Source organism: Sander lucioperca, chromosome 21 (assembly GCF_008315115.2).
Source record: "Sander lucioperca isolate FBNREF2018 chromosome 21, SLUC_FBN_1.2, whole genome shotgun sequence".
In the NCBI taxonomy this organism is placed as follows: domain Eukaryota; kingdom Metazoa; phylum Chordata; class Actinopteri; order Perciformes; family Percidae; genus Sander; species Sander lucioperca.
Window position 1 is genome coordinate 17,064,964 of NC_050193.1, and position 13,051 is coordinate 17,078,014.

At 41.2% G+C, this 13,051-nt stretch overlaps 1 protein-coding gene across 3 annotated transcripts in view; it reads left to right on the forward strand.

Moving 5' to 3' along the window:
- The window catches only part of pih1d1 (PIH1 domain containing 1), a 34,391-nt gene extending 23,421 nt beyond the window's left edge, over nt 1–10,970 (forward strand). The window contains exons 2-12 of one of the 3 annotated variants that reach the window (XM_035996857.1): nt 1,027–1,092; nt 2,456–2,568; nt 3,156–3,213; nt 3,361–3,549; nt 4,383–4,444; nt 5,181–5,262; nt 5,343–5,439; nt 6,027–6,053; nt 6,219–6,297; nt 7,380–7,523; nt 10,851–10,970. In XM_035996857.1, the coding sequence (XP_035852750.1) occupies nt 2,488–2,568; nt 3,156–3,213; nt 3,361–3,549; nt 4,383–4,444; nt 5,181–5,262; nt 5,343–5,439; nt 6,027–6,053; nt 6,219–6,297; nt 7,380–7,523; nt 10,851–10,886 (855 nt within the window). In that variant the 5' untranslated portion in view covers nt 1,027–1,092; nt 2,456–2,487 and the 3' untranslated portion in view covers nt 10,887–10,970. The remainder of the gene's footprint in view (nt 1–1,026; nt 1,093–2,455; nt 2,569–3,155; nt 3,214–3,360; nt 3,550–4,382; nt 4,445–5,180; nt 5,263–5,342; nt 5,440–6,026; nt 6,054–6,218; nt 6,298–7,379; nt 7,524–10,850) is intronic. The other 2 variants (XM_035996855.1, XM_035996856.1) reach the window with 2 other exon arrangements.
- The last annotated feature ends 2,081 nt before the right edge of the window (nt 10,971–13,051 follow it).

The window sequence follows — 13,051 nt, forward strand, 5'->3', positions numbered from 1 at the left end:
TCTTTTTTTAGATTATGTCTCTCACAGTGGACATGTACCTACGATGACAATTTCAGACCCCTCCATGATTTCTAAGTGGGAGAACTTGCAAAATAGCAGGGTGTTCAAATACTTATTTTCCTCACTGTACAAGGGTGCAAGGAATATAATATGTAGAGAAGGAAACTCGTCCTCTATAAAAAAAAAAAAAAAAAAAAAAAAACGCGAGAAAAAGCGTGGCAGATAATAGCGGACCGACTGAATGATAGTCTAAAAATATACATTTATGAACTACTGCTCTTAACTGAAACCATTCAATGAGTCCCTTGTCATTTCCAAAAACGAACAGTTGTACACTTTGCATTAAAAGCGAGCAGTGAAAGTTAATATGACTTAGGATATGTATATTTTAGCCCATGGGAGAGAGGGAGGAACAGAGTGAAAGAGATATTTACGCATCATACTCTAGCGTTGTAGAAAATTGATCTTCATGGTAAATTTCCTGAGTAACATTATCTTCTGCTTACTTTATTTTTATTATTATTATATTATTATTATTACTTTTATTATGACGGTTTCAGTTCAGAGCAGTGGTCAGTTAATGTATATATTTAGGCTACTTACGCATTCAGTCGGTCCGTGATCGTCTGCTACGCTTTCTCTCACTGTTTCATTACAGCGGCCGTGTTTCTTTTCTTTTTATACAAAAAATGTGTTTCACATCATCATACTTCCACAAGAAGCTGCTGCTCACTCTGTATAAAGTATGTAGGCTACAATGCGTATTCTCCATTTTAGCATCAGTAAAAAGTAAAAACGCACCAAGCCAGGATGCACAGATTAGACTAGGTCAAGCCTCGCTTTATCAATTATCCTGGATTTATATATTCTGCTTTTGTGAAACAGGCCCCAGGCTAGTGTCAGACAACACTATGTTTCAAATACAACGGCTGCTACAGATCCAGCTCAAGGCTCTTGGTGTCAGTGCTGGGAAGATACGTCTGGCTCAAAGTTGTTATCTAAGAGATGGCGCTTTTATTTTGAAAGGTGCCGTATCGGAAGTGTTGTTGTTGCTACGGTGCGACATCTCACTTCAACTGGCACGGTGGAAAGGTAAACACATGTTGTTTGTTTGTTTGTGTGTGTGTGTGTCTGTAGAGAGGAGGGACACCGTAGTAAACACATATTACCCATAGCAGCTAGTGAAATGGTTAGCTATAGAAAACAAAGAGGGAAGCCAGTCGTGCTAGTATGCACTGCTAGTAAGCTATGCTAACTTGTGAGAACATGGACAAACAAACCTCACCATGACACATGTAACCAAGACGACTGCCTTTGCTTAACGTGAATCGCTTTTGCTGCCACAATAACAATTTTAGGGTTAAAAACGAAACACAAGCACTTAACTGCCCGAGTTTCTTTAACAGCTGACTGTTTCCTGCAACACGCTCCAGCAGAGCAGTTTTATTCTCCGTAAAATAAAGCTGCCCAAGGCCATACCCACCTGTGTATTCTATTATATTGTAAGAAAATGAAGTTATTCACGCATTTTCGCGCGCGCGTCTGAAAGAGCAACTCCTGTATTCGATAAACGATTAAAAATCTAACGTTAACCTAAATTATTTACACCGTGTGTCCCACCTTAAATTATAGCGTGTAGGTCATTGGTTGATATCACCACTGGTTGTTTGTTCCCTGAGCCTCCTGAGTTTATAGCTATTCCAGTGGTTTTCATAGTGAGGTCCGGGGACCGCCAGGGGTCCTTGAGAGGGTTCCACAGGGTCCCCAGCAAAAAGGGGCAATACTGTATTATCACTAATTCCAAATTGTATGACTATTTTGTTCATGGGTTGCATACACTTTGTGAAATAAAACATCCAAAAGCAAAACATTTTATCAAATTGAGGTCCGTGTGAGTTTAGGGGTCCTTGACGTGAAAAAGTTTGGATCCAAATCACAAGGCGGATACACAAATCATTTTTCACTTTTGTTAACATTGTGAGATGTGGGATTTGTGCTGCATGGGTATGTGGTGTGGGAATAAATGGGAGAACATGAGTTATCGAATTGGGAAAATTCACACTTCATTAACAGGTTGTCATGCACACAGAATAAGGCTTACTATGGTTTACATGCCAGTTAAAAACAAGAATGACATAAGTTTTGGGCATAGAAGTCACTCTCTTTGCTTTTTAACATGCAGCTTTATGATGCATTTAGTACTAACAGCAGCCAGCAGGTGATAAAGTTAGTTATCAGTTATTTTTACTTCTGAACAATGAAGAATATGAGCTGTTTAGAGGGACACTTTAAAGCTAACGTCACATCAGCAAACAGCTGTTTTATTCAGGTGAAACTACTTTAGAGTTGACTTTTTGTCGGGGGCTGAATTACTTGGTGTCGGATCAGTGCATAGACTACCGTACAAAAAAAATACCAGAATAATCCTTTAATTGTAAAATTTTGTGTTTGAAAGTTGAATTCATTAACTGATTTTTGGCCGTAGCCATGACGACGGACTCCTCACTCCTCAACTCCGAGCTGGACTTACAGCAGCAAGAGGAGCTGTATCAACAGCTGCTGTTACAGGTAATATTGCTTTAAAGTGAACTGGTTACTTTTGCGTGACAACACAAGTGAGAATAACAGGGTGATGGTGCAACAGGAGCAAAAGTAGAGAATTGTCATAACGTTACTGACTCAGTACTGTCAGTTACACGTCAGTATCCTTTAGTAACAGTTAAAGGCTGTGCAGGAACATCTGTTCTGCAGCTCTACATAACCAAGCCTATGAAAGCACAGAAGGCCTGTGATGTACTGCAGACATATGGTTATAGTTAAATACTTTGGGTTAGGCCTATTTTAAATTTACTCTGGGAATTTTTTGTCCTGTGCTGGATTCCAGATGAACATGATTTCCTGGAAATGTCTAGTACCTATAATAAGATATTTCTACACCATGCGAAAAGCTCCAAGTAGTAAAACCACATCATCAGCACATTAGTGGGCTTTCTTTCTGTTTGTGTTTGTTTGTCTTGGCTTCTTCCTCTTTCCTTGTAGTTTTTCAATACCTCGTTCTTTATGTTTATCTTGGATCTAGCTGAATACCTGTAAAATTTCTCCAATGTGTCTGCATACGTTCATGAACTTAAATCGCTGGCTGGCTTTCCGTTTAGACCGTGGGAAAGATGCAGACTGAAAACCCAGACTCCAAAGTAATCCGACCACAACCTGGTAAGTTGCTCCAAAGTACAAGTTATATCAAATCTTCAAATTATTCGAAGAAAGTGCCACAGTTTGTTCACGGATATGAAATATTGTCTTTGTGGCTTTTTTCTTTCTTTTTCTCTAACCCCCAACCACCCCCCACCCCCATCTTAGGCATGTGTGTGAAGACTGTCTCAGAGCCAGGCAAGCAGAAGGTCTTTGTCAACATCTGTCAGTCGAACTCGGTCCCGCTGCCACCTGAACTCTCCAGAGAGGAGCTGGTGGAACTGCTCCAATCAGAAGATCCAAGCGGCTTCAGAGTTCCCATGAGCCTCGGCGAGCCACACGCTGAAGTAGACAACAGTATGTGACTAAAGTCACACACACGACGCATACTACATTTTGTAGTGACTTAATTCAGAGTTCAGAGTGTAACGTTTTCTTCGTTTTCCTCCATTCCATTGGTATGCAGTTCAACTCTGACATTCTAACAGAAATCTGCATGCTGCCAGCGTTTTTATTCATCAGACCTTTCATTTACGTTCCAGTTTGCTTTCTTAAGTTAGTAATGGCACTTTCCGTAGCAGCAACTTTCATGGTGGTTTGCAGCAATGGAAAAGCCTTTTATTTACACCTCATTTCTTTTTAGGCCTGTGGGTTCAAATAATGAACCACGGCATTGAACTCCTGGCAGTAATGTGTAGACATGTTCCTTTGTAGTCACAGTAATCTTTTGAAATGAATGCTCCCAGAGGCACTGCACGCAAACAAAAAGAAGATTAGGTTCTCTGCATGTTCACACCAAGTGACTCATGTGAACTTCTTGTTTTCTTTGAGGCTTACACGAACCTGAAGGGTTATTCAAAAAAACTGCAAGCTGGGGCTCATCACATCCTGGTCGGATCCAGGAGCGGGGCCACAGGGGCATTGGCCAACAAAAAAAAATTAGGGGCCTAAAGTGTCCCTGTTCAAAATGCAAAAATGGGAGAGCAGTGGGGGGAAAAGTTTCCCCTAGTTCCACTGACTTAGGGTGGCAAATGGACTATTCTACCAGCTACCACACCAAATTCCATTCTCAAATGTAGCCAATAAAGTTTCTTTAAATATTTATCAGTTAGGCCTACTTTCCCAAATATTTATCAACTTCACATACTTCCACATGATCCACATCCATATGTCTGTTTAATCTGTTTCAGACTCTCAGGGTTGCACAGCATACGATGTGGTCATCAACCAGGAGTTCTTCCAGAAGTGCCAGGTGTGTGTGTGTGTGTGTGTGTGTGTGTGTGTGTGTGTGTGTGTGTGTATATGTGTGTGTGTGTGTGTGTGTGTGTGTGTGTGTGTATATGTGTGTGTCATATCTATGCTCTTGGGGTCTACTAGAATAGGGTTACATGCTTTGATGTTCAAAAATCATGTTTCTCTGTCTGAGCTCTTGGCCCGCCTTCCTGAAAAGCCCAGTCTGCTTCGATTGGTCAGCTGGCCCTCTCTGTTGTGATTGGTCAACCAAATTCAAGCAAGCCACCGGGCTATTCTTGCTCAGGTAGCACCAGTGGGCAGGACATATGAAAAATTGGGCTGGCATTCTCAATCAGTGACATCACTAATTGCGGAACTTGATGCTAGATCATATTCACAATATATTAGAATATTATGTGAATGTGTGCTTCCATTCAGAGGAAATTTGATTTATTACCGTAGCAGTAACTGCAATAGTACGCTGAATTAAAAAAAAAAAAATCTGAAATTTAGTAAATAAAATTGTCTATTTTAAATTAGCTTGAGGTAAATGTGAAACATCGAACTCTGCCACTGTGTGTTGTGTTCCTTTGAATCATCTGTGTTGTGCTGATCTGTGATTTTCTACACTTAAACAACAGATGCCAATGCATATATCCTGTTAAGCCTCCTGTTGGCTGTGGTATGTATGCTCGGTGAGAAGAAACAAAAGTCCTAACCTTCTAATGTGTAACAATATGAAATGTGTCTTGTAGATGGATCCCTTGTTCCAGCAGTTTGTTATCCTGGTGTCTTTAGAGGGTTTGGAGAACAAATACAATCTGGAGCTAAGTAGAGGTGTGTCTGTGGTGTGTTTTTAAGCAGATGTGGTGGTTTCTTGAGAGCAGATGTTGATTTTAGTTTGTGTGTTTCTGCAGACTGGAAGGTGCTGAAGAACAGAAAGTTCTTGGGTTCTGTTAGCGAGCAAAACATCCGGACGAAGAGCAGGCCGGTGATTCAAGAGCTGCAGCCTCAGTACGTCCCTCTGACTCTCTCTCTCTGAGTGACAAAACACGAGTGACAGCCTCAGCCTGTTGCAGGGTTCTTTTTTTTCTATCAAGTCATCTAGAAAAAAGAAACAAGCATGCATACTGACATCTTTTTTTTTCTTCCACAAAGACACCGTAAACGGTGTTTAAAAGGATATTCTGCGGTGTTAAATTCTTTTGGACTCTCGCTTCAATGAGGGTCAACCAGACACGTCTTTTAAAACCGCCACGTTTCTTTTTGTAGTTTCTTTCACCTTATAAAATTAACTTTAATTAGATAAAGCTCATAAAATCGGCATACTTGCATTTATGGTTGTAGTTTACGTCCTGCAGGGCTCCTGTGATCTTTAAAGTCTATAACAATACAAAGACTATATTACATCATAACTAGTGTGGGAATTTCCAGTGTATTGACTAATGCCACGGGCTGAAACGTGTACATTTCTCTTAATTTGAAAAAGTTAACGAAAACAGCACAGAGACGGGGTGTTTTTTTTTTTGTTTTTTTTTCAGTGAGTTCTATGATTTGTATCACACGCTCCTATCTCCCACTTTATGTCTCTTTTCCTACAGGGAGAGCTCCACTGTTACAGCCAAAAGGTAAACCTCTTCTTATCTGCCTCTTTGACATATTTTTCAAAATCAGAGCAACTTGTGAGACAGGTTTATAGCTTTTACCACTGTTGTTTTTCTTTGTCTTTCCATTTCTGCTTTGTCTTTCTCTGTGTCTGTTTTTAATCTTTTCCACTTCCTCACCGTCCCCAGACCAGAGTTCACCTTGCTTGTAGAGCCCCCTGCTGGTGATCCAGAGTACCTCATTGCAGAAATAAAGCTACCCGGAGTGGTGAGACATCCAACACACACACACATACAGCACCAATCAAAGGTTTGGAATTGTCTTTGTTATTCTTGGGAAATGTGTCCAGACCTTAGCCAGACTGTTACTGTTACATAAACTCTTGTCTCCCCCCCCTTTCCCTTTCTTCTAACCATATTTCTTTCTTCTAATCCATTTAAACCATTCCGTTAGGAAAGTTTGACTTGGAAGCAGTATATAAACGGAAAAAAAGGCCTAAAACCAATAACACATAGGACAAAAAGGAACGCAACCAAATTACCACTGTTGAGTGATTTGAAGTTTCATAGCGCAACTATTTGGGAGATATTTTGTGATACTGCACAAAGTTGCTGAAGAGATAAATAGATAAATAGGCCAAATTCCACCGTATGAAGCAAACCCCAAAATCTCCATGTGCTGCCTCCACTACAGTGACACAGAGCCGGTTGAAAATCACAGCCGTCAATCATGACGTTACACCCCCTTTATAGCATCATAACTACTAAAAACCAAACTTATCAGAAAATTATGCATAATGAATACTGTTGCAATGCTATTCCTTATTTAATTTACTATTTGGGTTTTAAAGGTGGTAATGCATATGTACAAAACAAAAACCAAGCATTTGAATACTGATTTGGTTGCCGATTACCATGATAACGTTCAAAGCATTTGGGTGAGCCCTACAGGTGACACGGCACCAGTATTCTTTCTTCCATCATTCTGTAGAGCCCCTACTGAGTTTCCCTCTTACTTTTATATTTGTCACGGTAGAATATCAATTTCAGAGCCATGAAAAGGACAGTACATCCTTCCTCTGTAATCCAGAATAAGTATGAACATTAAACATGCATTTGTAATTTTGTAGAATCCTATTTTCTGTAAATAAACAATCGGTTCAGATGAAGTCTTCTCATTGCCAATCCACGCCGTATTAATCCATGTAAAAAACACAGTCAGACGAGCTCCTTCAGCATATGGTGTTGTCATGTCACGTTCTACGTCACCACATCCTCATCCATGATTGATAGATGCAGAGACAGTGAGTGTAGCAGCGTCTCAGCTGGGTCAACTTGTCTCCTGTGCAGCAGTCGTCCCGCTCTCTGGTTCTGGACGTCGGAGAGGACCGTCTGGTGGTGACGGCTCGGCCCTCACTCTTCCATCTGGACATCTTCCATCCCCTCATCATCCACCAGGAGGACAGTGTGGCCCAGTACAACAGCAGCACTCAGGTACAATGCACGAACACACGCACGCAAGCATATAGTAATATAGTACTGTATGTACTGCACACAAACAGGCCCAAACTGGTAGATAGGTAGGTAGATAGGTATAGGTAGGTCGGTATAGGTAGGTATAGGTAGGTGTAGGTAGGTATAGGTAGGTAGGTAGGTAGGTATAGGTACGTAGGTATAGGTAGGTAGGTAGGTGTAGGTAGTTATAGGTAGGTAGTTATAGGTAGGTAGGTATAGGTAGGTAGGTGTAGGTAGGTATAGGTAGGTAGGTATTTAGGTATAGGTAGGTAGGTGTAGGTAGGTATAGGTAGGTAGGTGTAGGTAGGTATAGGTAGGTAGGTGTAGGTAGGTATAGGTAGGTAGGTATTTAGGTGTAGGTAGGTAGGTAGGTATAGGTAGGTAGGTAGATAGGTGTAGGTAGGTAGGTATAGGTAGGTAGGTAGGTATAGGTAGGTTTAGGTAGGTGTAGGTAGGTAGGTATAGGTAGGTAGGTAGGTAGGTATAGGTAGGTAGGTAGGTAGGTGTAGGTAGGTAGGTGTAGGTAGGTAGGTATAGGTAGATAGGTGTAGGTAGGTATAGGTAGGTAGGTGTAGGTAGGTATAGGTAGGTAGGTATTTAGGTATAGGTAGGTATTTAAGTATAGGTAGGTAGGTATAGGTAGGTAGGTAGGTATAGGTAGGTAGGTGTAGGTAGGTAGGTGTAGGTAGGTAGGTAGGTATAGGTAGGTAGGTGTAGGTAGGTAGGTATAGGTAGGTAGGTAGGTAGGTGTAGGTAGGTATAGGTAGGTTTAGGTAGGTAGGTAGGTAGGTAGGTGTAGGTAGGTAGGTAGGTAGGTGTAGGTAGGTGTAGGTAGGTATAGGTGGTAGGTATAGGTAGGTAGGTGTAGGTAGGTGTAGGTAGGTGTAGGTAGGTAGGTAGGTGTAGGTAGGTAGGTAGGTATAGGTAGGTAGGTGTAGGTAGGTATAGGTAGGTAGGTAGGTAGGTGTAGGTAGGTATAGGTAGGTTTAGGTAGGTAGGTATAGGTAGGTAGGTGTAGGTAGGTAGGTAGGTAGGTGTAGGTAGGTGTAGGTAGGTATAGGTGGTAGGTATAGGTAGGTAGGTGTAGGTAGGTGTAGGTAGGTGTAGGTAGGTAGGTATAGGTAGATAGGTGTAGGTATAGGTAGGTAGGTAGGTGTAGGTAGGTATAGGTAGGTAGGTGTAGGTAGGTGTAGGTAGGTAGGTATAGGTAGATAGGTGTAGGTATAGGTAGGTGTAGGTAGGTAGGTAGGTGTAGGTAGGTAGGTAGGTGTAGGTAGGTATAGGTGGTAGGTATAGGTAGGTTTAGATAGGTAGGTAGGTGTAGGTAGGTAGGTATAGGTAGATAGGTGTAGGTAGGTATAGGTAGGTAGGTAGGTAGGTGTAGTTAGGTTTAGGTAGGGGTAGGTAGGTAGGTGTAGGTAGGTATAGGTAGGTAGGTATTTAGGTATAGGTAGGTAGGTGTAGGTAGGTATAGGTAGGTAGGTGTAGGTAGGTATAGGTAGGTAGGTAGGTAGGTAGGTGTAGGTAGGTAGGTAGGTATAGGTAGGTAGGTAGGTAGGTATAGGTAGGTAGGTAGGTGTAGGTAGGTAGGGGTAGGTAGGTATAGGTAGATAGGTGTAGGTAGGTATAGGTAGGTAGGTGTAGGTAGGTATAGGTAGGTATAGGTAGGTAGGTATTTAGGTATAGGTAGGTATTTAAGTATAGGTAGGTAGGTATAGGTAGGTAGGTAGGTATAGGTAGGTAGGTGTAGGTAGGTATAGGTAGGTAGGTAGGTGTAGGTAGGTAGGTAGGTATAGGTAGGTAGGTGTAGGTAGGTAGGTATAGGTAGGTAGGTAGGTAGGTGTAGGTAGGTATAGGTAGGTTTAGGTAGGTAGGTATAGGTAGGTAGGTGTAGGTAGGTAGGTAGGTAGGTGTAGGTAGGTAGGTGTAGGTAGGTGTAGGTAGGTATAGGTGGTAGGTATAGGTAGGTAGGTGTAGGTAGGTGTAGGTAGGTGTAGGTAGGTAGGTATAGGTAGATAGGTGTAGGTATAGGTAGGTAGGTAGGTGTAGGTAGGTAGGTGTAGGTAGGTATAGGTGGTAGGTATAGGTAGATAGGTGTAGGTATAGGTAGGTGTAGGTAGGTAGGTAGGTGTAGGTAGGTAGGTAGGTGTAGGTAGGTATAGGTGGTAGGTATAGGTAGGTTTAGATAGGTAGGTAGGTGTAGGTAGGTAGGTATAGGTAGATAGGTGTAGGTAGGTATAGGTAGGTAGGTGTAGTTAGGTTTAGGTAGGGGTAGGTAGGTAGGTGTAGGTAGGTATAGGTAGGTAGGTATTTAGGTGTAGGTAGGTATAGGTAGGTAGGTGTAGGTAGGTATAGGTAGGTAGGTAGGTAGGTGTAGGTAGGTAGGTAGGTAGATAGGTGTAGGTAGGTATAGGTAGGTAGGTAGGTGTAGGTAGGTATAGGTAGGTAGGTATAGGTAGGTATAGGTGGTAGGTAGGTAGGTAGGTGTAGGTAGGTAGGTAGGTGTAGGTAGGTAGGTGTAGGTAGGTAGGTATAGGTAGATAGGTGTAGGTAGGTATAGGTAGGTAGGTGTAGGTAGGTATAGGTAGGTAGGTATTTAGGTATAGGTAGGTATTTAAGTATAGGTAGGTAGGTGTAGGTAGGTATAGGTAGGTATAGGTAGGTAGGTATTTAGGTATAGGTAGGTATTTAGGTATAGGTAGGTAGGTATAGGTAGGTAGGTAGGTAGGTATAGGTAGGTAGGTGTAGGTAGGTATAGGTAGGTAGGTAGGTGTAGGTAGGTAGGTAGGTATAGGTAGGTAGGTGTAGGTAGGTAGGTATAGGTAGGTAGGTATAGGTAGGTAGGTAGGTAGGTAATTGATCTCCAAGGGGAAATTCAAGATCCAAGTAGCTTAAAGACATCCTACACATACATCATAAACAGGATGATAAAATACCAAATCCAAATGAATAATATGGACAATAAAAGAAAAGCTACTAAATAATAAAAATCCACATGAATGTACTAAGGGACCAGCACTAACAGCACTGTGCACTGACACTCGGATTACTTCAGATCATGATACTGGTCGTTATGTCCCTATCACTTTATAAAATGGACGCTTTTTTGTTAAAGATGTTCAAAAAACAATAAAAAACACAATCATGTGGAATATGTTTGAATGCGCAGAAACATTTGAACGTGAGCAGAAACCTTGCTGAAACACATCTGACCTATTAAAGTCCAGGTGTTTATAAATGAATTAAAACTACACATTATTTCTCTTAACATACTGTACACTTTGTCCTTGTCTTCTTTTCCCCCAGATACTTACAGTCACTATGCCCGTGGTGTCTTCATGAAACTATGTAAATAACATCCAGTTATTTATTTTTTTGTTCCAAAATGTTGCTGTCATAATTAAAGTGTTTTTTTTTATAAAGTCACATTTCTGTTGTGTTATTTGATTCAAGACTTATATCTCCATTAAAACGGCAGAAGGTCCCAAAGCCTGCAAAATGTTTGTGTCCCTTCTCACACTTCTGGACCTAATGTTCCAAGATGTCCCAGCCCTCTCTTGGTTGTTGTGGTTTTAAAACTGTTATTGGATGCGTTGTCAGGTAGCATCAGGGGACCCGTTTCAGGAAGGAGATTTAACAAACTCTGAGTCTAACCCTGAACTCTGAGTTGATTTACCCTGAGATGGGAAACTCTGTTTTTGGTTCCAGAAGAAAAACACGTGCCTGCTAGAAATAGAACCAACGCCTATTTTTCACGCAACATGAAAGCTTGTTGGAAGCGTTTCCATTCAAAATAGAATAGGAAAGATGTGTATATGTCATTTTGACACGAATACATATTAATAAATGACATTTTGGTGTTTGAAAGTCTCTAGGTTTTGACATAAATGCAGATATTGTAATTTAAAAAAAATAATAAATAATTATGAATTTTCTAATATTGCACCTGTCAATACAGAACAAAATATTCTGTAGCCTATTTTGCCTTCAGTAATGCCGATGTTGTCTTTGCTGTAATCAAATCAGTATATATTTATGTTTAACATGAAGTATACTACTGCTTGAGTGCAGTTTATCAATGGGAAACATACATGTGTACGGACAAGGCTAGCAGCAGCAGCGCCGCGTCAGACACGTTTCTGGTGTGCAAAGACATAGAAAACGCCACGCAGCCGCCACACAACTTACACGCAACAGAAACGCAACGCTCACTCACGCAGGCAGTGTGTAGCCGGCGTTAGACACAAACTCGCTGCACTATATGGCCACTGCTTGCCATTGTTGGAAAAACAACAGGCGGGACAATGGTGCATTTACTTGAAACTGAAAAGCCTTATGGTGCATTTAAAGTTATAGTAAAATACCCTTTTCCATCTAGTGATTGTTTTTTTTACTCATTTAACAGCAATTAACTGATGAAAAAAGTTATTACATTTTAAATAAATCATTTAAATTTGACCATATGGCCTTAGCAATTAACAAGATGCCTTCAATATCACCGACTGTTGTTTTCTGCTCCTTTTTTTTTTAAATCTTTTTTTTAAAGTCCTGTTCTGGCACCAGCACCATTTTAAAAGTATCGTTTTAGCACCGACATCAGAAATAATCCAAACGTCAACAGGTAGAGATGACACTTAAATGCAGTCAAATCTTACTTTAATGTATTAATGAGAAAAACATGTAGTATAAGGTTCTGATTATGTTTACCACCAATAACAATCCCTTGCCAGGCTTGTTATTTTTTTTACAGCGTACCGTACATTCCCGCAGTGACAGTTGAAGGTTTCCCCTCATCTGCTGTTGGCCAGTTGGCCTCTGAGCAGCTCAACTGAAGCCCCTGCTGAATCTCAGGCATACTGTGGCTGTCGAGGGAGGGGGAAATGCTTCTCTTTCATGTTCCACACCCAGATTGTCTACAAGCTTTAGCTTTCAGCAGCAGGAATCAGCAGAAGTACAGTACCCTACAGGGTCCATGTTTTCACTGGCCCACATTTACCTGAATCCCCAGAGTTTTGCAAATCAGTCAAAGGAGCCAGTTATGACCTTTATGAATATGAATGACAAGACGTTATTGTGGTGGGGAAAAAATCTAATTGAATGGCTCTTTACCTTCATAGAAGAAGAGATGCTTTTATTAATCCCCAAGGGGAAATTACATTGTCCAATCTTTTGTTACATATTACACACAGGCCTGAAATATACACACAGGACCTTATACATGCACTAATGGAGAAATGTCAGATGTAGGGGGCTGCCCATTAAGGGCGCCCTAAGCAGTTGGGGTTTTGTTGCTTTGCTCAATGGCACATTGGCAGTGCCCAGTAGGTGAACTGGCACCCCTCCAGCTACCAGTCCACACTTTGTACTTGGTCCGTACCTTGAACCAGCGACCCTCCTTCCCAAGCCAAGTCCCTACAGACTGAGCTACTGCCTGCCACCCCTAATAGGTAAGTAGTACAAAGTCACACTTAATCAAAAAAGTTACGTGTGAACGTTAAGTGTGAAAG